At 38.1% G+C, this 27,144-nt stretch overlaps 1 protein-coding gene across 3 annotated transcripts in view; it reads right to left on the reverse strand.

Annotated features, from left to right (window-relative positions):
• Positions 1-6,506: 6,506 nt before the first annotated feature.
• The window catches only part of zcchc2 (zinc finger, CCHC domain containing 2), a 39,499-nt gene continuing 18,861 nt past the window's right edge, over positions 6,507-27,144 (reverse strand). Inside the window, exons 4-15 of one of the 3 annotated variants that reach the window (XR_010541894.2) lie at positions 25,167-25,238; positions 24,526-24,626; positions 22,740-22,834; positions 19,537-19,620; positions 19,416-19,452; positions 19,250-19,334; positions 19,032-19,099; positions 16,783-16,824; positions 16,604-16,695; positions 16,422-16,514; positions 15,279-16,343; positions 6,507-7,932 (exon numbers count right to left, since the gene is read on the reverse strand). Coding sequence is in view for 2 of the 3 variants with exons in the window: in XM_065276698.2 (XP_065132770.1) it covers positions 7,871-7,932; positions 15,360-16,343; positions 16,422-16,514; positions 16,604-16,695; positions 16,783-16,824; positions 19,032-19,099; positions 19,250-19,334; positions 19,416-19,452; positions 19,537-19,620; positions 22,740-22,834; positions 24,526-24,626; positions 25,167-25,238 (1,815 nt within the window). In the remaining variant the exon portion in view is untranslated. The remainder of the gene's footprint in view (positions 7,933-15,278; positions 16,344-16,421; positions 16,515-16,603; positions 16,696-16,782; positions 16,825-19,031; positions 19,100-19,249; positions 19,335-19,415; positions 19,453-19,536; positions 19,621-22,739; positions 22,835-24,525; positions 24,627-25,166; positions 25,239-27,144) is intronic. The other 2 variants (XM_065276698.2, XM_065276699.2) reach the window with 2 other exon arrangements.

The raw sequence follows: 27,144 nt of genomic DNA on the forward strand, positions 1-27,144 counted from the left end.
TCATTATTGTATATCTGCTCTCTGTTCATGTCAATGGAGCTGCTGATGTCCTGTATGCAGCTGTATTTGTTGTGTGGAAGATGAAGCCATTCAGATATCAGAAGTAGTTTTGCATATTATAGGAAGTGTTCAAAATTCTTAAACAATTTCTCACCGTTATGCCATCCCAGTTGTACAATATGACCACTGATCTATATAAATGACTGGATTGCGCATAGAACGCTTGACGTAACTGCGTGAGGTGAAGCCAGCGCAGAGTTCGAGCCGCCATCTTGGTATACCCAACCGGCAGAGAGCGTCATTGACTTCCATTCAAAATCATGATCAAAATGTACCCCCTTTACAGCGTATCAGTTACACAAGGTTAATTTTTAGGATATGTTTACGATAATTATTTGTTAATTCTGGTGTTATTTGCAATGTTTATGTTTTAATCGGGCAGGATAATGGATTTATAAAAAACCGTTAAGATGAGTGTGTCTGTTGCATTTGTTAATGACACGGGTATAAATAAAGTTTTTTTTGACATTCAGCAACACTGTGACGGTCAGCGTTATATCTCTAAATAAGTTTAGGTAACTTGTAAGTTTAGATAACATAATTACAAAACTAGCAAATTATTGCATGCACATACGGTACAAAGCATGATTATTTATGTAGATTTCTGAATGAGCACGTTTATTGTCATTAATATTAAATATGCTGCGGTCTGTCTGCTGATCTGATATGTAATAAAGATGAATGTATAATAACTGATCAAAACGCAATATGTACAACTTTCAGTAAATAACTATTTACATGCTTTGGACGTTTGTGTTGTAATAATGTACAGGGTAACTTCACATATAAAAACGAAGACGAGTAAAGTGATGTTTTATCATTAAAATCTGATAACGTCCACTGATTTAATAGAACGTTTGGGTAAACCAACATGGCGGCGCGGTGGCTTCACAAGTGTGACGTCATGCGCAATCCAGTCATTTATATAGATCAGTGAGTATGACTTTATTTTTTTGCTGAACACAAATCATTTTAAATTAAAATGCTGTCGTTATATATGTCCCTGTACGTGAGACAATATGAACCCCAAGAAAGATCACAAATCCACCAAAATATATATATAGATAATTGTGTTTTGCTGAAGAAAGGAAGGATCTGTATCTGTGGGGATGGATACATTTATTTTTTGTATGAACGATTCCTTTAAATTTTCAAAAAAATATTGAATGTGTAAATAAGGATTTCAAAAAAAATATTGAATGTGTAAATAAGGATTTATGACGTTTAAAGTCATTGTATGTATAGTTTCTAAGAATTAAGCACATTGCATTGTGGGACACATTATGAAGCACAGTATGTTTTAGGCTTTATACACTACAAAAATTACTTTCTTTGTATTTTTGTCTTTTTTCAGTAGAAATATCTAAAAAATTCATGAATCAAGACGTATTTTCTTGAGCAAAATGACCTAAGAAAATAAGTCTAGTTTTTAGATTAAAAATATACAATTAAGGGGAAAATTTGAAATATCTGCCAATTGAGTGAGAAAAAAATCCTGAAATACGTTTACTTTTTTTATAACCACTTAATAAAAAAAAAATTCTCACCCCATTGGCAGATATTTTTACTTGTTTCAAGCACACAATCACTTAAGTTTTTTTTTTTTTTTTTTTTTGACTTATAGACATAATTTTGCTCATCAGGAAAAGCATATTAATTGTATCGAAAAGAAGACAAAAATACTATGAAAGTCATTTTTTGCAGTGTATGTGTAAAAAAATGTACATACCTGTACTTACTGTGCTATCCTATACACACCCATTGTTCAACACAAAAGCTAATAAATGTCTTGCATTAATGTTTCAGATGTTTAATTCAGGTTGTTGCCAATTATTTACAGTCTACAAAATGTTAAATGCTTTCTTTTTGTAAGTCGCTTAGGATACCCACATAAAAAATACTGTAGTATTCTTACTATAACAAACAAAAGTAGTAAAATTCCTAGATCCGAGGTCTCCAACATGTTGCCCGCCAAAGCACATTCTATTAATAGCCTCAAGTTTAATATTTATTACATATTTTTATATTGGCTTGGCTTCTTTTATTTATGTGAACATTTTAAGTAAGGGATAATGTAGAGGCAGCCGGTAGTTATCGGGAAATAAGCCCCGACAGTGTGATCGACGGGAAGCGGAGGGTCTTGTATCACACTGAAGGGGCTTATTTCCCGATAACTACCGGCTGCCTCTACGTTATCCCGCTTATTACACGGCTACTTGCCACAGAAGAAAAAAAAACTGGACATGAATATGAATTTGAAACATGTTATCGGCATATTTGTTTTAAATTAACATTTTTATCCTTCCGCGAAACTTTGCACAGATGCATAAAATGATGGTAATACCTTATTAAGATCCTCTGCTTCATACTTGACTGTCTCCATTTTTTTCTCTTTTAGCCAGTCTTTGAGAAGTTTTAATGCCCATTCTGTATTTTTTTGTGTGTTGGCTTCGTAGCTGTCATGCTCTATTTTGTCAAGTTCAGTCTCAGTAAGCTCTCTGTGTCTTGTCGTTGTTCGTTCTTCTATCCACTGTTTAAATGTTTTGTTTTTTCCGTACATGTTAAAATTATGGTTGTCGAGTGTTTGTCACAAGATGGCGCCAAACAGCTAGTAATCTTTATTGGCGCGGAGCGATTTTAATCGTACAAGTAGTACCGGCTATCCGTTATTACTTTGGAGCGGTTATTATTTGAAAAGAACGAACCTGCAAATGTCTCAACTGACCAATCAGAATCAAGCATTCCAGAGAGCCGTGTAATAAACAATGATAAAACATAAGTAAATAATAAAATCAACAAATGAAACAAAAAAGTTTGAGTAGCCTAGACCAGTGGGGGGCCCCAGTTTTATGACATTTTATAAAATACATTCATTTATTATGAATTCTGTGTAATTAAACCTAAAAAATAATAAGCCAACTAACCAACAGTACTACTAGGTATAATTTTATATGTTTTGTTTAATTAAAATATTACATTTTTTCTTTCGGGGGGCCACGAAAAAATGCACTGTACACAAGGGGGGCCGCACGCTGAAAAAGTTTGGGAACCACTGGCCTAGACTATATTTAAAAATTAGCCCTCCAAATGGTTTTATCCAGTGTGGTAGCCCTTGCTCACAAAAAGGTCGGAGACCCCTGTACTAGATATTAGTTTTTTTAACCTTACCATAGTGAATATCAAAGTATCCTACAGTACTTACTAGGGGCGTTTCTAGGTTTTAAAATCATCAAAGGCTGGAGGTTTGAGTAGTTTTATGCAATATTGTTTATTTAATAAAGTAATTTAAGATTTCAGCCATATCTGCCTAGAAAATTGCAACTTTTAATTTTCTGTCAGCCTTAGTACACGATGTAACTACAGAAGAGTCAAGTTTAAATATTATAATCTAAAGCAGGGGTGTCAAACTCAATTTCATCCCGGGCCACATCAGCATTACGGTTAATCTCAAAGGGCCGGTTGTATTTGAACGACTGTATGAATGTATCAACTCTTTTATTACTGTACATTGCATAATTTTCCCTGCATTTGCTTACTATTGGTTTTGTTAATAACTCAATTAATACCTAGCATTGAAAGTAGAAGCCCAGGCAAATAATGACAAAGTGTATAGAGTACAACTATTCTACAGATTATTTTTTAAATAATTTTGGTGACAAAAACACATGTTGTATGTGAGTACAGTACACTCAAAATATTCTGTTATCCTTCATTGTGCAGGTCAGAAAATGAGAGGCATTTTAGATACTAATAAAGAGTTTTACAATCTCCACAACACAATTATGCATTTATTAAACACATCTACCCTCGCTTGTCATTTCTTGCCCTCTTTACAAAAAAGCTGTGATTTTTTTACCTGGCTTTGAGTGTCTGATTGACTGACGTCTCGTGAGTTCAGTGTTGTAGGCTACAGATCAATAGTTTCAATCGTTTATTAAAAGTAATCAGTTCAGATGAGTCATTAGTTCGCCTATTTAGCGGGAATAGACGCGTTGTAAACTAATCCCAGCTGGACATCGCGAAACATTTCTGTACACACACCGGAAAACATTTTCTCGCTGGATGCGCGTGAGCGGGCGCGAGAGAGGGAGAGAAAGAACGAGCAGATACTGTCCGTTTCCATATGCGGAGGTCGCATAGGCAGCGTCATCAAGCCTGGTTTATTTAAGTTAAATGACCATTACATTCGCAAGTCATACGCATATAACAACTATTTACTATAAACAAAGAATAATATTTAACTTCATAATTGTTAATATTCTGAGTCTTGATGACGTATGCAGCCTGGAAATGCGATCTCCGAAGGCTGCAGCATCCGCATTCAGACACGCCCACTCTAGTAGTGCGTGCGTGCGGGGCACTGCTCGTTCTCTCTCATGCAATCATCAACATTATCACTATAATTACATTAAAAAAAGATTAGTTTTAGTTTTGGTGGCTGCTAAAAAAATCTATATAGGAAATAAACTGCAAAAATAAAACTTATAATAACAATAAAATAATCTGTAAACTCTCGCGGGCCACAAAATTAACATAATTTGTAAACTCTCGCGGGCCAGATGAAATGAGGGGGCGGGCCGGATTTGGCCCGCGGGCCTTGAGTTTGACACCCCTGATCTAAAGAGTTTTGATATTTTTCTCTAAGCTATGCTAAAAGTGATACCGCCAGACCCGGAAATCGGCTGAATAAATTCCAAAACGGTAAAAATCTAATTGTTAACTCTAGGAGCTGGAAAATGACCATATATATTTTTTTTAAAGTTAAGTGTCCCTTTAACCTCCTAAGACCCGATCTTTGGTTTGTCTTTTTTTTCAGATTTCTTCCAGCTATTTGGGGTTAGGAAGAACCAATAAATATGATTATCATTTGTTTTCTTTAAACATGAAGCAGTTTAATTGTCCACGTTTGTGTACAACAGGTTCCAGTTACACAGAATTAAGTATTATGGTGCAAACAACAAAAAAATGTGATGTCCACCTCTGTGAACATCCAAGTTAATTGTTCTGTAAAGAGGTTCCCTCCTAATCTTAAAATCACCACTTCAATAACTACACTGCAAAAAAAAGATTTAAGAAAAAAAATTCTTAGTATTTTTGTCTTGTTTTCAGTAAAAATATCTACAAATGAAGATGCTTTTTCTTGATGAGCAAAACGACCCAAGAAAATAAGTCTAGTTTTTAGACCAAACATATCAAATTTAAGTGATTTTGTGCATAAAACAAGCAAAAAAAATCTGTCAATGGGGTAAGCAAAAGAATCTTGAACATTTTTCTTAAACACCAAATTTAAGAAAAAATTGCATTTTTGACTTTTTAATTAGATTTTTTTGCTTGTTTTATGCACAGCACAATTGACCCTTTAATTTGATATTTTCGGCCTAAAAACTAGACTCATGTTCTTGGGTCGTTTTGCTCATCAAGAAAAAGCATCTTCATTTAAGAATTTATAGATTTTTTTGATTCTATGGAGGATGAAAAATGACTAAAGTCTAAATAAATAAATACATAAATGCACAAATAAATAAATGTAGAACAACAAAAATAAATAACTGAATAAATACACAAGTCATTAGTTAAATTATTTTTTTGTAAAATTATAAATATGGATATTTCTCTTACAAAATTAAATCAATTACCCTCAGAAGGCCTAGTTAGTTATCCCCCTGGAGCCTGGTGTATTACTATGCAAAGAATGGATGCAGATTCTTTGGTCTTAAAGGAAGTAGACCCCATATTCGACCTTTATAAAGCTTGGAAGACCAAGGACAGATTTACAAAAATTAATGTGTTAATCTGAAAGATGATGGATATATGTATCTCGAATGGCTTGAGGGCGAGTAAATCATGGGTTAATTTTTATTTTTGGGTGAACTATTGCTCATTTATCGTCCTCCATATGATCAGCTAATGCCACATTTCTGGAAATGCTGTAATAAAAAAAATCTCTGCTCTGTAATCCTGAAGACCATGTAATACTGAGTATTTTTTACTGGGAATTTGTACTGGCAATTAACAGTGACATTAAATTTGGCCTAAATAAAAACGTTAATAAGAAATCTAAAGAACTACAAGCATAAATATTGGTGGCCACACATTGCCTTGAGTTATAGTTTCAAATATTTGGTCACAAAAGGACTAATTTTCTTCATAAACATCTTTGAGATTATATTTATTTCTCAAAGCACTAAAGTAAAATATCAATATTTTGCCATTCCGCATAATTGATTCTTGATCATTTCCCAGCACTGAATATTTTGGATGTCTCCCTTATTGGACCCACCCAATATAAGTCCTTTATTCTAGTGCTAAAGACCCATCAGGTGCATTAGATGAGGGAGACAACAAAAATATGCTGTGCACCCCCTTAAAAGTTAATAAGGGCCTGTGATATCCACAGTTTCATCCTTTTACTTGAAAGATTCAGAAAAAACACCACAACACTGCCATGGGTTTGTTTTTCATTTATTGCTAATATTTTGACATAAATGGGACACTTTGCCAAAAAAATACAAATGTGATCCGATTAATTTGACTTTCAGTACAGATTATTAAACATTTGAAATATGAAATACAGTAAACGTAAACTCTGAGGAAAACCTCATCCATACAGTACAGCTTCATAAATCTATAAAAAAAAGTGTAACGAATACGCTCAAGTTTTTTGGGGGTTTAGCTTTGAGCATTAAACCCCCCATTAGTGTCAATTTACAGTCCTCATTTAACCAAACTAAACCAAGCACATTTAAAAACCTGCAACACAATCCACTGTAATGGATAGAAAGCAAGTTTGCCTTTACACAACGCAGGTAGTGATAAAATGTGCTTAAATAAACCAGGCCAAGGTCTCGAACTGTCCTCGAAAATATCAAAATAAAATACTTGCTTTTCTCAATACAAACATGCCAAATCTTCATATAAAAAGAGAAGCTTTGGCCATTTCGAAATTATAACTTTGATATTTGAAATATATATATATTTATAACACAGAATTAAGACCTTGCTAAATTATTTTCAACACGCACACGTAAGTGTTCGCATGACAATAGGCACAAATGTCAAACCCCTCTTTACAACTAGCAGAAAACTATTTCACCACACACAAGCAACGTAAATGCTCGTTGTTCTAGAATTATGTGAAATCAAGACAATATTTTCCTTTTCCCTTCCCTGTTGGTTAGAGAGCGTCTTGCGACTCTCGAAATACAATTCTGGAACAGTGCTTTAGGTTTAGATTGAATATGTATATTGTTTGAATCTAACCCGAGTAAGCATACATCCCAGAAAGCACTGGGTTTGAGTTCTTATGGCCTAAAGGTGCAGGGGGAACTCTTGCGCCCTCTAGTGGTCAGAGTTTGTGACAAACCTGGCTGTTTCAGTGCATTTCAAATACCTCACTCACATTATTCAGAGAACGAAGGCTGTAGTGCATCGTGTTCAGAACGAGAACGAAGCAAACCGGCACCTACAAAGCTGTAACTAAATAACAACTTACAAAATATTACAGTATTTTATCTTCTCTTTCTCAATAAAATAACCAAATACTGCACTAAAGGACTCAAGTTTCATTTTTCCTATTCGTGTCCATCAGGCGCCGCTGACGATATCGGTTTGCATAAAAAAGTATTTATACTTAACCTAAAACAAATCAACTATTAGCCAGCCGCCGTTTAAGAGAAGTCTTAAAGTAAACACTGTCGACTTGTCGTTTTATCAGTGTGTGTCCAAAACTCTTCCTCTTGGCTCTTTTCTTTTAGGATGCTAATGCGAGCATGAATGTATGCATCACTGGAAATCGGTCCTCTGCTTGCTGTCAATCATTTTTGTCTACCGCATCTGAGGAGTTCGGCCCCACGTACTTTAGCCGGAACCCACCTGAAACACAAAACACACAGGCTGGTGACAAAATGTGTGACCCTGTCTCTGAAATTCAAGTTCTGATAATCTAACGATGAGTTTAGGAGCATTAAAGTTTGATTTCAATCCTTGACATGACCTTACTCAGCCAATATTATAGATATAAAATATTATTTACATTATGTAGGATGATTTTATGGGTTTTCACAGGCAGGGTCACATCAAATATACTCCAAGCTTGACGTTAGAGTAAATTGTTGTCTTTTATGGCTAGTTTCTCAAAATCAACATTTGTGAATAAATATTTGAATGTAACTTTCACTTTCAATACTGAGGTTTGCTACCCCCAAGAACAATCGTTATATTTTACCTCACAAAATTGTACTGTACTGATATTCTTATGCTGCGTTTACACCAACCGCGGTAGAGGCGGCAAGCGCGAGTGATTTCAATGTTAAGGCAATGTGAAGATGCCTTGACGCGCGTCTGGAGGTCCTGCAGCGTGGATGAGGCGTGTAGCGCTGCACAGTAGACGCGTTTCCGCTCATTCGTAGCCTGGGTGCCAGCCGATCTTAGCCCCGCCCACAACATTTTGAGGAACGGGAAGATCGGTCTGGAGTTTCACCGTTGAGTTGCTACTATGCTCGACCCAAAGCTGGTCGAACCAATCAAATTGTCAGGGCGGGCTTTATATGATGATGGACAGATGATCAGTAACGTAAATCAACCACGTCACCAAAGAGCGCGTGTGTTGAATCTGTTGTTTACAACGAAATGGCTGCCGCGGTAGAAATCAGATGTGTGGACTCTGACATTGAGTCTGTTCTAAAAGATATCGACAGAGCATTGATTTTAAAAGAGGAACAGAGAAACGCGATCAAGGCATTTGTTGATGTTTTTGCCGTCCTACGGGATTCGACAAAAGTTGTCGCACTTATGAAAGATCAAGTTAAAGAAGCAACTAAAATGGGTATCACGGCGATGCAACTCGGTGTGCACGACGAGATGGATATAACAAGCAAACGTAATGGGTATCGTCGTGGATGAAGTTCAACTAATGTACAAATGGTAAGAGATAGTCTTACTGTATGACTTAATGTGATATAAATGAAATGTTGTAAACATAGTAGGTGTTGATGTACGTTCGCAAACTCAGACTTGTAGTGTGTGTCGTAGCGAAATAACTAGCAGTTCGGTCAAGCTGCAAATACGTCATTTCAACATACGTCTCACACCCCGTTGCTCTGATTGGTCGTAGGTCTATCCAATTGAGTGCAGAGGCATTTTTCGGTTGAGACACGCCTCATAATTATAGCTCAATGGAGCGGTATCAGACTCAAATTCTGACTAGAATTGAGTATGACAACGTCAGGCTAGCTCATTCGCGCTTCTAATGATGCTTTCTTTCTGGTGCAGTTTACGCGAATTTACGGCTGACATCCGAGTTGAAAAATTTTAACTTTGGCGGAATTTCGCGCCGCGTTAACCAATCAGGAGCCTGCTTGCTGCTGTGGCGGCAGCTAGGGCTGCACGATGTGAGGAAAAATTGCGATGTGCCGTGACATTGTTTAATGTTGCGATGACGATGTGAGTTGCGATAAATATTTTATATTATAAAAGGTTATTGTCACATGACCTGCACGCTGCGCTTGTGTCATTTTGAAAAGTTAAAATGTTTTTGAAAAGCCTGGAAAAACGAGTGCGTCACAACGCGTGCGAGTCGTGACCACGGCGCTTCCAGAGCGCACATAAATTTGAAATAGTGACTTGAAATTTGACTTGAGTGCGCAATAGACGCAATATGTGAATCACCGCTTCCACAGTACCTGTGTTTGCGGCGTCATCTCTCCTAAATCCAAAATAATTCCAGCTGAAGTGCTGTTCCTTTTCACCACAAGGTCTTTTTTGACAACACATTTTCCTCACTCTTCTCTCCTTTCTCCGCCATCGTTTTTTGCTAACGGGCACAGCGTCCAACTGACACCTCACAAATCAATCTGAGCGTAGCTGACTTGGGGGTTCCCCTGATTGGCCTAATAGCATGAACGCGCAAACCATCCGTGCGTCCCAAACTGCCTACTTCCAAACTATATAGTATGCAAAGAGTACGAGAAGTAGTGCTTTTCGCCTACTATATAGTATGGAAGTATGCGGTTTGGGACGCAGGGCATGTCTTCAGGACTAAACGTGATAGGTGAAACGTTAATTACATGCGCTTACCGTTTTCCCTTCATTCATCGCGTCAAGGCTGTCTGTTGCAATGTGTTCATCGCGTGAGTTCATATCGCGATGACGATGAAAATTCGATGTATCGTTCAGCCCTAGTGGCAGCCCCGTCCGGAGTCACTCATTCAACCAACGCTTGAAATTGTCTGTAAGCAGTCACCCGGAGCTATACGACACAAGTTCTTATTTCTATAGAAGAGACAGGAATAAAAAGGACCTCGGAGTGTTAGTGAGGACATTGGGCAACCTGATAAGTTGTAAATACACATTTCACTTTTGAGTCATGTGACGTTTATCGACCCGCGCCGTTTATTTTCCCCCTATAGTAAGGGTAACAAATACAAACTGGTAACTCTCTCGATAAATGCACAATCAACATCAGCGATCTGCAAACAGACAACCGCATAGCACTTACCCCTCCCACAAGAAGCGGAGTTTGCCTCTGACGCGCGTCAAATGCTTGCTCTACACACGGGCGAATGCATTCAAACTGTTCAAGCGGCAAACTAGGCGCGGTAGGCGCGATTTTGACGCCTTAATCGCGGTTGGTGTAAACGCAGAATTATACTTACTTTCAATGTTTTTCATATTTTTATTCTCAATAATCATTTTTTCAAAAATCAATACTGTGAAAATGTATTGAGACTAGGGATGTCCCGATCCGATCACGTGATCGGAAATCGGCCCCGATCACGTGGTTTCAGACTCGATCGGAATCGGACGTTACCTCCCGATCAGGACTCGGATACATATGCAGGGTTTAAAATCCATTAAGTTCTTGCTCTGCTCCGCGCCAGTGTACGCGCTGCGCTGGTGCGTGTGAACTGAAGAGAATAGGCTTGTTCGACTTCATCCGGCTGCCGGTTCTTGTGGTGCTGCATGACGTCAAAGTTCCGCGAGAACGATTTAAAAGCAAACTCCTCCGTATGATTTCGCGGATCACTCTCGCGGTAGTTTGACGTCACCCGGCTGTCGATTGTTGCGGCACCGCATGAAGTCGAACAAGCCTATTGACGTGCTTTCATTCATAGGCTTCACACTCGTGCGTGCAAGGAACCCACGACAAAACCGCGTTTTTACCGCTCATTTAAACGACGCGTTGATCGTTATTGTTAACATGTGCTCAGACGCAGTTCCGCGTCTCACTCAGAACCTCAAGAACGCGCATTCGCGCAGGATCATTTGAAATTACTGTAGAGATGAGCGAGAGAGAGAGAAAGAGAGGTAAGAATGGTGCCCATGTCGAAAAAACTTAATAGAAGTCTAGAAACAAAGTATTAAAGAATGTATAGCCATGTCACTCATCTCATTACAAAATGTTAACTAGATAACTGGATACAACTGATTGTATAGTTTAATAAAATAATGTATTTTGATTATACAAATGAATCACGACCTAACTATAGGTATTTTATAACTATCTGCTGACCAGCTTAGGGAATCTATGGCTAATTTATAAGACATATTGCTGAATCAGTATGTTGTTTTTCTTGTTAATTGAGTCTTTTTGGGTAGTCTATCTTATGCCTAGAATTAGTCAAGGAGGTTGAGTCTTATAACTTCATTCAAAGTTTGATCAATTGTGCATAATGACATGTGCACCAAATGCATATAGGGTGTCAAGACTCATAGATTTGCATAATTTAAAGTTCAGGTTTTAAAGTTTGGGTCAACATGTGGCACAGCTTTAAAACTGAAACTTATAAAATCCTATCAGAGATACAAAATGTCATTGAAACACACCCAGTGCTTTGCTGTCATCAGGATTAAACATGTTACCCATCGAACCCTCCCTCCCAACAGAGCCTCCCCACAAAACAAACCCCAATTTAACCCCTGAACATATATAGTATATATTCATTATTTTTTAACACATCTGTAGTTATGCGCTGGCACAGAGTTAGACTCTTTTGACTCCACACAGAAACAGCAATGCGTGCGGCATGACATAAGGAACATCCTGGACTGGTTCTGTTTTTTCGCTCTTCTTTATTCTTTTTTTTATGTATTATAGAAGTATCGGATCGGGACTCGGTATCGGCAGATACTCAACATCAAATGACTCGGACTCAGACTCGAGGGCAAAAAAACCTGATCGGGACATCCCTAATTGAGACACTATTATGTTATTACCCAGCAAGCAATAGGCGTCATTTCACCGTCTAGATTAACTATAGACCCGATGTAGTTCGACTACGAGTAACCCACTTCTAGCCAAAATAACTTTACATTTAGTTACATGTCAAAATAACTTGCATCATGTAAGCAAAGTCAATAGTGATCACAAGGTGTTTGGTTTTTTAATTTATTTATTTTATTTCATTTATTTTTGAGCTATGGTTAGACTAGACATGCGCAGATTCTGGTGATATGATAACCTTTAGCAAAAATACCACAGTTTCAGGGTGTTTGTGGTATTGTCATTGCAACACTAAAATGTGTTATTTTCAAATGGCAGGTAAAAATAAAGCCTTTACATATTAATATGCTTTTAAAATAATATTTTTAAAATGTATATTAAATGTAAACATCAAATCAATCACATGACTTCATGATTTAATGAATTTTGTATAAACACAGCTCATACCTTGGAGACGGTATCACAGTAGCCTGGGTGCCAGCCGATCTTAGCCCCGCCCACAAGATTTTGAAAACGGGAAGATCGGTCTGGCGTTTTTCCGTTGAGGAGCTACTATGCTAGACCAAATGTTGTTCGAACCAATCAAATTGTCAGGGCGGGCTTTATACGATGATGGACAGATAATCAACAGTAACGTAATGAACCACGTCACCAAAGAGCGCGTGTGTTGAATGGCTGCCGCTGTAGAGTTCAGATGTGTGGATTCTGACATTGAGTCTGTTCTAAAAGATATCGACAGAGCATTGATTTTAAAAAAGGAACAGAGAAACGCGAGCAGGGCATTTGTTGATGTTTTTTGCCGTCCTTCCTATTCTACAAAAGTTGGTCGCAACTGAAATGGGTAACGTTATCACGGCAATGCAACTCAGCGTGCACGACGAGATGGATATTATTAGCGATCGTTGCCAGCTTCTTTTCAGAAGCTCGGAATCGTAGTTGCTGAATAAGTGGAGGGACATGCTAGGCTCTAATATTTTCAAGCCAACGTAATGGGTATCGTCGTGGATGAAGTGCACCTAACGTACAAATGGTAAGAGATAGTCTTACTCCTTGACTTAGTAAATACTTCATGTTGTGATATAAACGAAATGTTGTAAACATAATAGGTGTTGATGTACATTCGGTAACTCAGTATAATCACAATGTAGTGTCATTGTAGCGAAATAACTAGCAGTTCGGTCAGGCTGCAAAGACGTAATTTCAACATACGTCACACTCCGTTGCTCTGATTGGTCGTAGGTCTATCCAATTGAGTGCAGAGGCATTTTTCGGTTGAGACACGCCTCATAATTATAGCTCAATGGAGCGGTATCAGACTCAAATTCTGACTAGAATTGAGTATGGCAACGTCAGGCTAGTATCACAGATCATTTTAGTGCTTTAAAACCTTGACTGTTTAAAACATTGAAACCGGTAACCGGCCCATGCTTAGACATCTATTCAATTTTCACTGACAGACCAAATTTTGCCTCGTTTTAGCTAGACGTCTGGGCTGTGTTTGGACTGAGGGACACCCTTCCGATCTCTCTGATGAAGCCAATACGGAAGTGACTTAAACTGCAATTCATGGACTGGCCACTTGAGGCTGGCTCCAAAATGGAGTCAATTCCCATAGACCTCCATGTTAAAATGCCCAACTTTACAGTAGAAAATAATATGTTTACAGCCTGGTACAAAAAGTGTTTTTGGTCTATATAGCTAATTTTGCCCTTCATGACAACTGTGAGGGGGTGAATTGTTTTGTAACTCATCCGTTTCAATTATATTAAGCTTTAAAGTTCTGCATAATTAAGGGCGTGGCCGCTTGAGTGACGGTTGAACTGCCACTGCTGTCACTTTAGTCGAGCTAGTCGCACTGCAAAAAAATGCCTTACTTACTTAGTATTTTTGTCTTGTTTTCAGTAAAAATATCTAAAAATTTTTAAAATAAGGTGTATTTCTAATAGCAAAACGACCTAGGAAAAAAAGTCTAGTCTATTTTTTGGCCTTTTTAACTCTTTCACCGCCAGCGTTTTTAAAAAAAGTTGCCAGCCAGCGCCAGCGTTTATCATGATTTTCACTAAAGTTTAATGCCTTCCAGAAAATTTTCATCTTTAAATATATAAACATACAATATACCAAATGAAAGAACAGACCCTCTGCTTTCAAACAAACAAAAAACCGTTTCAGCCTACCTTCAGTGGTTCTTTTGCAATCAGGTTTTGAATATGAGTAGGTTTCTGCAAAAACACCACATTTTGAGCAAAAAGCAGAGATAATTCCATTTTTGTGACGGACTTTTCATAGAGATCCCATTCAGAGCGATCTTTAAAACAGACACGGACATGCAGCCGCTTGCCATAGGGCAATACTTCCGGGTTTAAAAAGTTGCGGAATTTGTGCTTAAAACAAGCAAAAATATCTGCCAATGGGATGAGAAAATTTTACTTATTTTTTTCTCACCCCATTGGCAGATAATTTTGCTTGTTTTAAGGACAATTTCACTTAAATTGTATATTATTTGTCTTAAAACTAGACTTATTTACTTAGGTCATTTTTCTCATCAAGAAAAAGCATCTTAATTTAAGAATTTTTAGATATTTCTACTGAAAACAAGACAAAAATACTAAGTAAGAAAGTCATTTTTTGCAGTGTAAAATAAGGGAGCGGGCAGGATTTGGCCTTGAGTTTGACACCCCTGATGTAAGGTGATCTGCGGTGTATGTAAATAAAAGCTCTTTTTAGGGTAATAAAAACAATACAGATTCATTATGTAAAGTCTTTATATAGCACTGATAATATAGTTTATATTAGATTATCTTTAATTTCTGTCAAGAGATCCTTTTAAAACTTACACACTGCACCTTTAAATGCAAAATTGCTTGCTGGGTTTAGTTATTGGAATATTAAAATTTTGAATACACATTATTATAAGATATGGATCTAATTCATTTAATATTGTCATTCCCTTTCGGTTCCCTCCCCTAATGTTTTCATGCAATGCTTTGTAAGCACTCACATCGGTGTTTGTTTCCTTAGGTAGAATATGTTTCTGACCTAAAACATCATCATCATCATCATCTCCAGACCCTGATGTTACCTGTCAGTCCGGCATCGATGGACGGCTGCTTGCAATCCGGGGCGTAATGTCCGGTCATTCCGCAGTTGTAACAGGAAGCGTTGGTGACCTTCTTAACGTTGTTTCCACCCGACAGCAGGCCGACCGGCGAAAAGATGGGTTGAGGTTGGTAGAAGCGTCGAAAATGCTGCATTTGAGGCAGGTTGTATCCCGCTTGCGTGGCCAACATGTGGTCCGAATGAGGGTGGAGAAAAGCCCCGGGAGAGTAAAACGTCAAAGGCGTCCCGTTACTCTGGTGGCCCTGAGCGGGAAAACTTGAAGGCGGGAGGTTGAAGAACGTAGGCGGGGGAACAAACATCTGACGAGCATGTTGGGGAGGCAGGAAGTAGCCTAGCGTTTGATGGGCGACGTTTCCGCTGCAACTACCGCGGCAGCCGCATGCGTTGCAGCCCGTCCCGCTGGCCTGCGTCTGCGCCGTGACCGGCGGGTTTGAGGTGTTGATGTAAGACAAGGAATCGCTCTGAGCCGTGCTGTGCGTGACGGCGGGGGGCGGCAGGGGTGCTGGCCCCGGGGCGTGCACGCTCGTGGGACAAGGTCCCGGGATTTGGCTAGTGGAGAGAGGGCATGAGCTTGCGCTGGAAGCGGTGGCATTGTTGGAAGCCTTGGCATTTGTTTTGATCGGATTGCTGGCAGTGCTGTTTCCTGGCTGCAGATGACCCGGCGGGGGTTGCTGCTGTGTCTGTGTGCTGGCAGACGTTACTGCGTCTCTGACCAGCGGGATGGTTATGGTTATCTTGCCCTCGCTGGCGTCTCTCTGGGTCGGGTTGTACTGCAGGCCGCAGGGGAAGCGAGCGGTCAACTCTACCATCGAAGGAGGCTGCGGGACGCTCTTAGGTTCAGCGACTAACGGATTCACCATGGCAACCGCTTTCCCGCCAATGCTTTTGGCGAGGTGAGTTTTTTCAGACGGTTCCTGAGCAGAGTTGTCGGACTGACTCTCTGTGTCTGCCGAGAGACAGATAAATAACATTTACATACTCGTACTGCTTATAAACACTTCAAAAGCAAATTCGGAAAATGCACCTTGCTCCTCCAGGCTCTTGTGGTGAACAGGGCTTGATGGCACGGAGTTGGAGCTATCCGAGGATGTGTCTCCATATCTGACCCTTCCAGTGTCTACGAACAAAACGTAACTTGCTTTGTGACATATACACACACACACACACACACAAACATTACTCTTTAGCATGAAGATGCGTACACACCTTTGCAAGCCGTCTGGTTGATGACGAGTGTTGCAGAAGGTTTCTGGATCCCAGCACAACTCTTTGCGCTGGTCACCCTTCGGCCTCGCTCCCTGAAAACAAACCACAGTGTTTGCATACAGCTGCCATACCTTTGTGGGCCTTTAAAGCGACAGTTTTCCCCAAAGTCATTTACTCACCTGTTAAACTTGCTGTTCCAAACCTGAATGACTTTCTTATTTCTGTAGAACACCAAAGGAGATGTTAGACAGCTTCAGATGCCATTTACTTTCATTGTAAACTGATGCAATGATAGTGAATGGTGACTGGAGCTGTCAGTCACTCAAACTACAGTAGCTACTGTAACTTGATCTCCTTTGGCGTTTTACGGGAAAAGCGATTTCTTCAAATATTTCACGATCATAAACCTTCAACCGTTATACTACAGAAGTATTTGCATTTTTTACTGTCTAACTTCTAATGTCGACATGATCTGACTACTTCTGATCATCTACTGTAACAACACTCTCGCACTTAAGGGCGATTTATAGTTGTGAGTAGGTCCTACGGCGTAGCCGCGACGGCGTAGGTTCTGCATCGGTTTTCATTTATACTTTTGCGTCGACGTCCGCGTCGACGTGCAAACACACGTGAAACCGCTGGTTGGCAATAATCACGCGTCTAACCACAGTAGCAGCAGAAGTCGTCACAGAAGAAGAAGCTAAGCAAGTTAACCAACAAACGGTCTTTATATCCCTGTCTCTGATTAATTATTGTTTAACCCCCATAATTAATGATCATCAAACGCCCATATAAACAGACTAAAATAAAGATAATTTAATAGAAGTTTAACCGCTGCCACACAATAGTGCAAACAACAGTAAAATCAGATATGGATTATTACTGTCAGCGCTTCCTCTCCTGTGACAGTAGGCGACAGCGTGTGTGGGTGATTCTCGCGAAATTAGACTTATGAGGTGTCATGAAACATTTTGATAAAAAAGTAAAGAGTATCAAAATAAGAAGCATACAGTTACAAACATCTCTTCATGTACTATTTTGTAACCAATTTTTTTTTTCACATTTAAGGGAAAATTTTCATTACCGCAACTTGTCCATGACTGGATTTGGGTTGTTTGACACGGAAATATTTATAATTAAATAATCTAAAAAATCTAAAGCTTCAGTGCATGTTATACTATAAACATTTACAGTAAAGAAACATGTGGTATTTGGTGATCATTGGTAAATGTAGAGACAATAATAAGAAATATAAATGTGTCCAAGAACATTTTTCTCATCCTCCGCAACAATTTTCACTCATTGTTTAAGCCCTCAAGGAACTAACATTAAAAAAAATTGTTGTAAGGGACATAACTGACTGTGACACTCGAGATGGCTGCCAGGTAAGCAGTTCTTATTTTTTCTCTCCACATAAAAGTTGAAATTTTGTTTGTCGTAGTACCTAGATAACTTTTTAGTTCTCATTACCGTAACATTGTAAAAGTTTGTAAATGCATATATTTAATGTAATATCATGTTGCGGTAATGATAATTTTTGATAATGATAATCTAAAAAATTTAAATAATTCTATAGGAAATATTTTTAAATCCTCTAAAAATAATGATTATAGTAAGTTCAGACTTTAATCTTATATGTACAAAAGCTTAAAAAAAAAATCTGGATACCTTCTAAGTCTGGATTTCGTGAGAATCACCCGTCTAGGTTATATCATGATCCATTATCCATGCCTGGATTTTCAAAATGTCGCCAACCACAGCATATCATCGTATTTTACAGGACCGTCACAAAAGAAATCCAAGAAATATTACCATTTAGAAATCTGAAATTACCGTTTAATTGAGGGGAACTTGTAGGATGGTACGTTGTGATTGGCCTGAATACCTCTGACGTCAGCAGGAAATGTAACGCTCCTTACCACGTTTGAAAGATTCGCTTAAAATGCAAGGCTGTGAGTCAAAGCGGGAGGAATTATGATAATGTCGTTCTTGTATACATCACCAATCCCAGGAAGTAAACGGTTGCCTACAATCCGTGTGTTTGTTGTAGGGATTTGAGTTGGACATATGGTTTATTATTTCAAACTTTTTTTTCAGAAAAAATGTCTTTATGGAAGTATAGACTTACCAGTCCCTCTGCTTTACATTTTAAAATATTAAAATCTTTCAACTATTGCTAACCATCGTAAAATGTGCATTTGCGACAATTTCGATATATCTTGCAACCCTAATATAGGCCATTTTTTTTACACATAACCACCCTAAAAACATTATGTATCCAAATCTCAACGATCAATAACATCTCATCCCATGGAACGCAATCGAAACAAATCCGATACTCAGATGTCTTAGTCAGCATTTTAACTTGATCCCAAATACAGAATGAAACCGAACACAGAGTATTAAATTCAGATGTGTGCGCTTGTACCTTTTGTTAGCAGCTCTCACTTTGCTCTTCTGTCCGGGCGTCGGGATTCTTCTGTCATTTGTGCAGCTCTAGCAAAGACAAAAACATCACGTGTTAAAGCATCTTGTGAAACATTAAGTCCTCAAATCTTTAAAGACAGAAATCAGACTACTATTTAAATATTTTATTCAAACAATACCTGTTAAATTCAGCACATATCAAGATATTTATGAGCTCACCGGTTCTAGTTCGCTTTCTTTCATCCAAACTCTCTCCCCGTTCTGCTCACAGTTTCCTCTTCTCTGGCTTTCTGAATGCTGATGACTACAAGTTGAGAAAAAAAGACATTTACAACATTGATTCTTACATGACAGATGCTATAGAGGATGAGATAGAGAGCCGTACCTCGGACCCGTGGCTCTGACTCTGTAACCCTCCACGTCTGAAAGAGAGAAAACGTGACGGTGAGTCTATGTTAGTCACTAGAACATCAGCGTTTATTTTTAGGGAAGTGCATCTGTCTTACCTTCTTCCAGACTGGAGGTCTCCGAACAGTCTTCAGAGAAACCACGTGCAGGCTGATGGATTCTGGATACAGGTGCTCTGGTACCTGCAGAGAGACAGCAGATGGGCATCCAAAGATTTTTTCCCCTTTCATTTAAACATAGAAATGTCTTATTATATACTTCATGGGATTTATTTTAAAAAAATAAAATAAAATAAAATGTGTGGCTATGTTTACATTTATTTATTTAGCTACTTACAAAATTTTGTTTACAAGTTGGACTAGGGGCTGTAGCTAGTAAAATGAACAGATTTTTTTTGACCATAGGGGTTTATTGAGGTGTGTTTTTAGTTGTTTCTTGAAGATTGTAGAGGACTCCACATGCACCAATGTTCATCAAACCTAGGGATGTGCATGTATGTCATTTTTTTATTTTGATTAATCCATAGGTCTGAAAAACGAGTACTCGGTTAATTGAATTAATAAAAAACCAACACGATCATCGTTTTTGTGATCAATCATCGATGCCACGTTCTAATACTTGAGTAATATACAGTAGTACTCATGCCCATCCCTAATCTGACTACATTGATGCACTACATAAACTATTTATATCATGGGGCTGTTAAAGGGATACTTCACTGAATAATTCAAATTTCCCCATGATTTACCTCGATGTACATGATTATCTTTTCTCAGATGAACAAACACAATCAAAGTTATTTTAGAAAATGTCCCTGCTCTTCTAAGCTTTATAACGGTAATAAAGACGGGCCAGGAAACAACTTGAAAACTGAACCCATACTAGGGCTGAACGATACATCGAATTTTCATCGTCATCGCGATATGAACTCACGCGATGAACACATCGCAACAGACAGCCTTGACGCGATGAATGAAGGGAAAACGCTAAACGCATGTAATAAACGTTTGACCTATCACGTTTAGTCCCTGCGTCCCAAACCGCATACTTCCATACTATATAGTAGGCGAAAAGCACTACTTCTCGTACTTTTTGCATGCTATATAGTATAGAAGTAGGCAGTTTGGGACGCACGGATGGTTTGCGCGTTCATGCTATTAGGCCAATCAGGGGAACCCCCAAGTCAGCTACGCTCATGATTTGTGAGGTGTCAGTTGCGACGCTGTGCTTGTTAGCAAAAAACGATGGCAGAAAAGAGAGAAGAGTGAGGAATATGTGTTGTCAGACGAAGACCTTGTGGTGAAAAGGAACAGCACTTCAGCTGGAATTATTTTGGATTAAGGAGAGATGACGCCGCAAACACAGGTACTGTGGAAGCGGTGATTCACATATTGCGTCTATTGCGCGTTCAAGTTCATTATTTCAAATGTAGGCGCGCAGTATATGCGCTCTGGAAGCGTCGCGACTCCAGGCTTTTCAAAAACATTTTAACTTTTCATAATGACACAAGCGCAGCGTGCAGATCATGTGACAATAACCTACGTGTCTAGCGTTTTCCACGCGTTTTTAGGCGCGACATGTGAATGGTCCCTAAAACATGAAAAAATATAAAATATTCACATCGTCAGACTCACATCGTCATCGCAACATTAAACAATGTCACAGCACATCGCAACTTTTCCTCACATCGTGCAGCCCTAATCCATACTACACAGGAGTAATCCACATGGCACCAGTGGGTTATTAAAGGCCTTTTGAGTGTAATCGATGCGATTTTGTAAGAAAAATATCAATATTTAAAATGTTTTAAACTATAAGTAATAACTTTCTTCATGGGCCAAGGCGCATTCATGGAGTTGCTTCTTCGTTTATCTCTTTCCACGCCATTGATGAGTTAACTCGTCAATCAAGAGAAAACGCTTCCCTGCCAATGACGAGTTTTTCCAGCAATCCGTATTTCTGCTATTATCCACCAGGTGGCGGTCTTACCCAACTTATAAAACCCAGAAGCGACCCCTTAGGGCAAACAGTTTGTAACTCAAGGTACAAGCCAGAAATTAAGCTCTGTTTTTGCACAGGCCTACTAAAGGGTTAATGGTGCCACATGGTGATCAACAGTAAAAATGACAAATTTTACGTTTTTGCAAAAGGAAAAACCATCAACAATTAAGAATGCATGATAATAAGGTGTCATGGCTCTGCAATTAAAAATGTCATAATGGAAGTAAATGGGGCAAAAACAGCCACGAACAATAAAAAGAGGGGGAAAAAAAATCTGATGCTACACAAACACTGTTTTTACTAATCTTTCACATGCCCAAGAGTAAAAAAAATCCAGTCCAGATTCATTATTTATATTGAAAACTAGTCATTTTGTGTGTTTTCCCCCAAATCAGTGACACCACTTATTTAGCAATTAAAGAGTTAAAATCATAGAATTTTGTAGTTTGATCTGTTATAAGGTTGATTAATAGATTTATGAAAAAACAAATAAAAAAAATATTAATGTGATACATTTTTACAGCCGTTTAATTTAGTGGCCTTTTTGGTCCACTAACAACACAAAAGGGTAGTAAATTTGCCCACTGTGTATTGTTGGGTTTTTGAAAAATTTCAAAGCATTTTCTTACAATATGTGTCAATATAAGATTTGTCACCAAAAATCATTAAATTTGCTCAAACACAGGGAAAGTTGTGGCCAAATAAAGACTCAAAAATGGCCCCAACAACACATAAGGGTAAAACTCCATGTATGTTTTGAGAATCACTCAAAAAATGTCATTATCTTAGCTTTTCCTCAAAATTTAGTATTTTTGGAGAAACCATATTTGAGAGGTGATAAAAAGAGAACTAATGAAGGTAGAATGAAATGTGTTTTTTTTAAAGCAGAGGCTCTGTATGTTTATATATTTTAAGAAGAACCTTTTCTGGAAGGCATTCAACTTTTGTGAAAATCATAAAACATGCTGGTACTGGCTGGCATTTTTTTTTAACACTGGCAGGGAAAGAGTTAATGGTGGGAAGCACCAATATTACGATGCATTATCGCCAACTAACTCTCTCTCGTCACCTAATGCCACTCTTGTGCATAAAATACACTCCTAAAAAGTAGGTGGCTGCCTACTGACCCTGCCTGTGAAAACCCAGCTAAAGTCATTTCTTTTGTGATTTATCTTTTCAGTAGATTATGATACGTTAAGGCCCCAGACTTCAAATATAGGGACTTGCTTATCCCACAGATTTTGGTTTGTGGAATAAACATCACATCAGACAAGACTAAAATCATGTTGTGGTTTCTCACAGTGGCTGCAGGGCCGTAAAGATGGATCAGACATGAAGAACGTGGAGACGTCACACCTCTGGAGAACCTCCTGTGATAAAGACAAAAACTTCTCCCTGTACAGAAACAAGAGAGAGAAAGAAACATTAAAGTTAAAAACAGATACAGTCACGGGTGTTTGGTTCATCTTCACAGGAAGCTGAATTCCCTGTGAAAGTGACATCTGTGTTACTGACCTAAATACAGCTCTGTGTGTTGTTGTGAGATCTAAAAATGAAATGTTCTGCTTATTTATATATTTTTTTTAATCTTTGATAGTTTACTGTTAGAACAACATTTGGGATAATATTTATAATCAGATTAATTTTCCAAGTTTACATTTATGCATTCGCCAGATGCTTCAAAGCTACAATATGTAAGATTTTTGTAATACAATCTCCAAAAACCATTTGCACAGTGTGATGTATTTAATGCAGTTGTGTATTTACATTATCCCAAAAGTTCCCAAGGATTTGTAAATCCAGAGACATTTTTATTTTAAATAATGGTCGTCCCTTGTCTCCCTTTTATTGACTTAATATCCACACTATCCTCAGTTTCTGGTTGTATAAACTATGGCAACACGAATAGACAAATGCTGACATGGTGGTTATACACAAAGCTTGTATTAAAGGTGCAGTGTGTAAATTTTAGCGGCATCCATTGGTGAGGTTGTGAATTGCAACCAACGGCTAAGTCCACTGCTCACCCCTCGCTTTTGAAAAGCATTGAGAAGCTATGGTAGCCGCCACCGGAAAAACATGTAATTGACGGAGACAACTTAGTAAAAAAAGTTTGCCCGTTAAGGGCTTCTGGCGGCACAAAATGGCGACTTCCATTTAAGGGGACCCTCTGTGTATGTAGATAAAAACGTCTCATTCTAAGATAATAAAAACATAACTGTTCATTATGAAAGGTCTTTATACACCCTTGATAATATAGTTTTGTATATTATTTTGCATTTCTGTCAAGAGATTCTTCTAAAAATTACACACTGCACCTTTAAGGCTTTATCACCTGTACGTTTGATCACATTATTTTATTACCTCATCCGTAAACATGATTTGTGAATTCGATACATCTATCGAAGTCATTAAGCTTCGCCTTTGTTGTTATGAATTAGCGACCTCTAGTGGCGAAAATCTTACATATTGTGCCTTTAATCTAAAGCGACTTTAACTGTACGTGTTTCTTAGGAGTTACCAATTACATTTTTTAATATTTACAGTTATTAATTAATTTTACTTTGAAACTTACATCACTGAAGTTACGTTTCACATGTTATTTATGTCATTTATTTACTGTACTAGCAAATAAAAGTAAAACTTTTTTCTCCCTCATAACTAGGGTGTAATTTGTAAAATAAATCAGAAGGAGGGAAATTTTTATTTATGAAAATAAATTATTAACCACAAGCTTATATTGATTATTCAGGGTATTAGGCTATTTCTTGTAACTGTTGAAATAAAATATGTATAGAAATGTAACCTGTCCTACCCCCACCCACGCCGAGCGAGATTCGGCCATTTGATGACTATTCATCATGGGGGGATACATGTGTGTCTAAAAAAGAATTAATCAGAGGCAGGAATATGAAAACCAGGGGGGGATAATACCCCCCATACCCCCCCCCCACACACAAATCACACCCTGCTCATAACCTATACATGCCTGTGACACATTGTCTGCCTTTTTGTGGATGTGTTTGTAGTGCAAAAGTGCAACAAAAGTTCCCCCAAAACTAGTTAACCAATGAGATGAGACTCACCTGAGATTTCTCTCCAGTTCTCTGGACTCACATTGATCTGCTCGACTTAATATCCTGACAATGCTTTTCTCAAAGCCATCAGGGCTCTGCTCCTTAGGAAGCTAGAGAGAGAGCGAGCAAGAGAGAGAGAGACTTTATGTTTCTTTACGTTTATGCATCTGACAGACACTGACTTGCATTTGATGTATATTTTATCAGTACAAGCATTCACTGGGAATCAAACCTTTGCTATATCAGTTGCACGTTTCTCACTGTCACCTAATATCAGACATATCATTCTTTCCCACTCTGGTGGGAGTCACAATAATATTTGACCGTACGGCTCAAGAGGTAAAACAAGCCTCCCATAATAATTCCGGTTCCAGTGATGATACTGGTGGAATATTTCGCACGGATGTAAAAGGCTCTCAGCCAATCAGATTCGAGAACCAGAAAGAACTGTTGTATAAACACTACATACGCATGAAACAGCACACCAATATTTTATTGCAAACACAGCCAGAAGGAAATGTGCCCTGCTGCTTTATTTTGATGGCATGATGCCTTGCCAGTTGGCACACGTGCATGTGCCACAGATTTACGTGACTGAACAACAAAAACAAACAAAGTGATGTATATCTCACACATATATCTGTGCTCACCTTTAACAGAAAGTCCTCTAATTCACAATGACTTTTGCTGACAGTGGTGGATGAAGCGTCTGACCATTTTACCTGCAAAAGCAGAGAAACTCAGGTTACAACAATATAAAATATTAAATAAATCTGTCCTGTCTTCTGCTGATATCCCCTGTAACACTGAAGATTATATTTTACAAACACATTTAGATTTTTCAAGATAAAATTCTTTAGATTTTCTCTAAAATATGCAAACAGTTTTTGTACTCACAAGAAAAGTTGTTTGAAAACTTCATTTTAACAGTTTACAGTGTGTTGGGTAAATAACTGAAATCCGAGCATAACTAAAATATTATAACCAGACTAAATAAAAACACTGACATCAGTTTGCCAAGAATAAATTTCATAACGCTTCACAATTTCAACTAGCAGCATTCACTTTACATATCCTTCATTTTAATGACTTCCAATATTAAAGTCAAAAACTATTTATGTGCACATTTCACAGTAAAACCGGAGTCTTATTTAAATCCAGTTAAACAAACTGTTATCCAAATTTGATAACTATTCACCTGGTGCAATAATTTGTCATGCTAACACCAGCTGCGAAAGCGGTTGTACATGACATTTTAGGAGGAAGTTGGACTACTGTTGTTGTGCGTAAAGACAATTCATTGTGCAATGTTTTTTTTAACACAAAGTATTCGACGTTATTGCGGGCGGTGACGTCACACTTTTCTTCTTATCAGTGCAAAAGAGACTTTAAAAACGAAGTTAATTTTGAACATACAGATATTATTCATACATCATTCAAAAGTGTCTAGTTTTATTATGTCCACTCCCAATAAAAACAAAATGTTGTGCTTTTCGCAAATGTAAAAAAATTAACATGATGCACGTTCTGTTCTCTCTTCCTCAGTGAAGTCTTGTCAAAAACGCGAACTTATCGAATACTTGCCAGAAAAATAAAAGATAAAAGTCTACATAATGCTTGCAATGTCTACTTTTAAATGATGCGTCTCAGTACAGTTTAATTGTGATATTTCTATGAAACATATGGTAATACAAATTGCATTTAGCCAAAAACATGTTTGATATAAATTTTCTGTAGTAAAACCATGGTTTCTATAAGGCAAGGGGTCGGAACAGGCAGCTCACGGGCCAAAACTGGCCCATAAGCAATAATATCTGGGCCGCATATTATTTTATGGCAGCTGGTTCTGAAATAGCACAACCTCTCTGCTCTCGCAGCTTTACAACACGCACTCGATCGATTTAAGATGACTTTTGAGGCGTGACAATGAAGCATGCATGCAGATGCGTGACCCTGATATACGCACACATAGACAGAATTGCAGTTTTAAAAATGTCTGTTTTGGCAAGAATTCATGCAGATATCATCTGTTATGTCTTAAGTGGATGTTTGGTTAACTGTTGAGGAAAAATATATGATGTGTAACAGTATATTACATCCTTGCATTACAAAATGTGTGCAAAATCTATTAGTTTCATCAGCGATTTTAGGATATGAATACAGTGATTTTGTTTTTAACCTTAAAGAGGCCCTTCCGCATAAAACTGTTTTGACTTGTATTTTTTGATATGTGTTAGGTCCATATATGTTTGAGTTGTGTCGTGAATGTGAAAATGAACTTCCACCTCCTCTGTCAGCTCTAGCCACTGAAAAGAAATAAGCGGAGAAATCAGGTCAGTTTGAAAAGCTTATCAGTGTGACGTGGAACTGATCGAGCTCATTAATATTCATGAGCTCTTCAACTTGAGACCGGGCCCACATATTACATGTAGTTGAGTTAGTTTTCATAACAAGTTACAGCAAGGATGGCTAAATGTCAACCATACCGTATTCGGGCCATGTTTTTGTCGAGAGACATCATTCCTATTAAACGAGGGAATCATAACAGTTGCTACATGTTTGGATGTTCAGAAGAACGCTGGATTTGAAGAGAGACTGCGATTAAAAAGCAATGCTCCTCCATCAATA

The sequence above is a fragment of the Paramisgurnus dabryanus genome, chromosome 6, assembly GCF_030506205.2.
Source record: "Paramisgurnus dabryanus chromosome 6, PD_genome_1.1, whole genome shotgun sequence".
NCBI lineage: Eukaryota > Metazoa > Chordata > Actinopteri > Cypriniformes > Cobitidae > Paramisgurnus > Paramisgurnus dabryanus.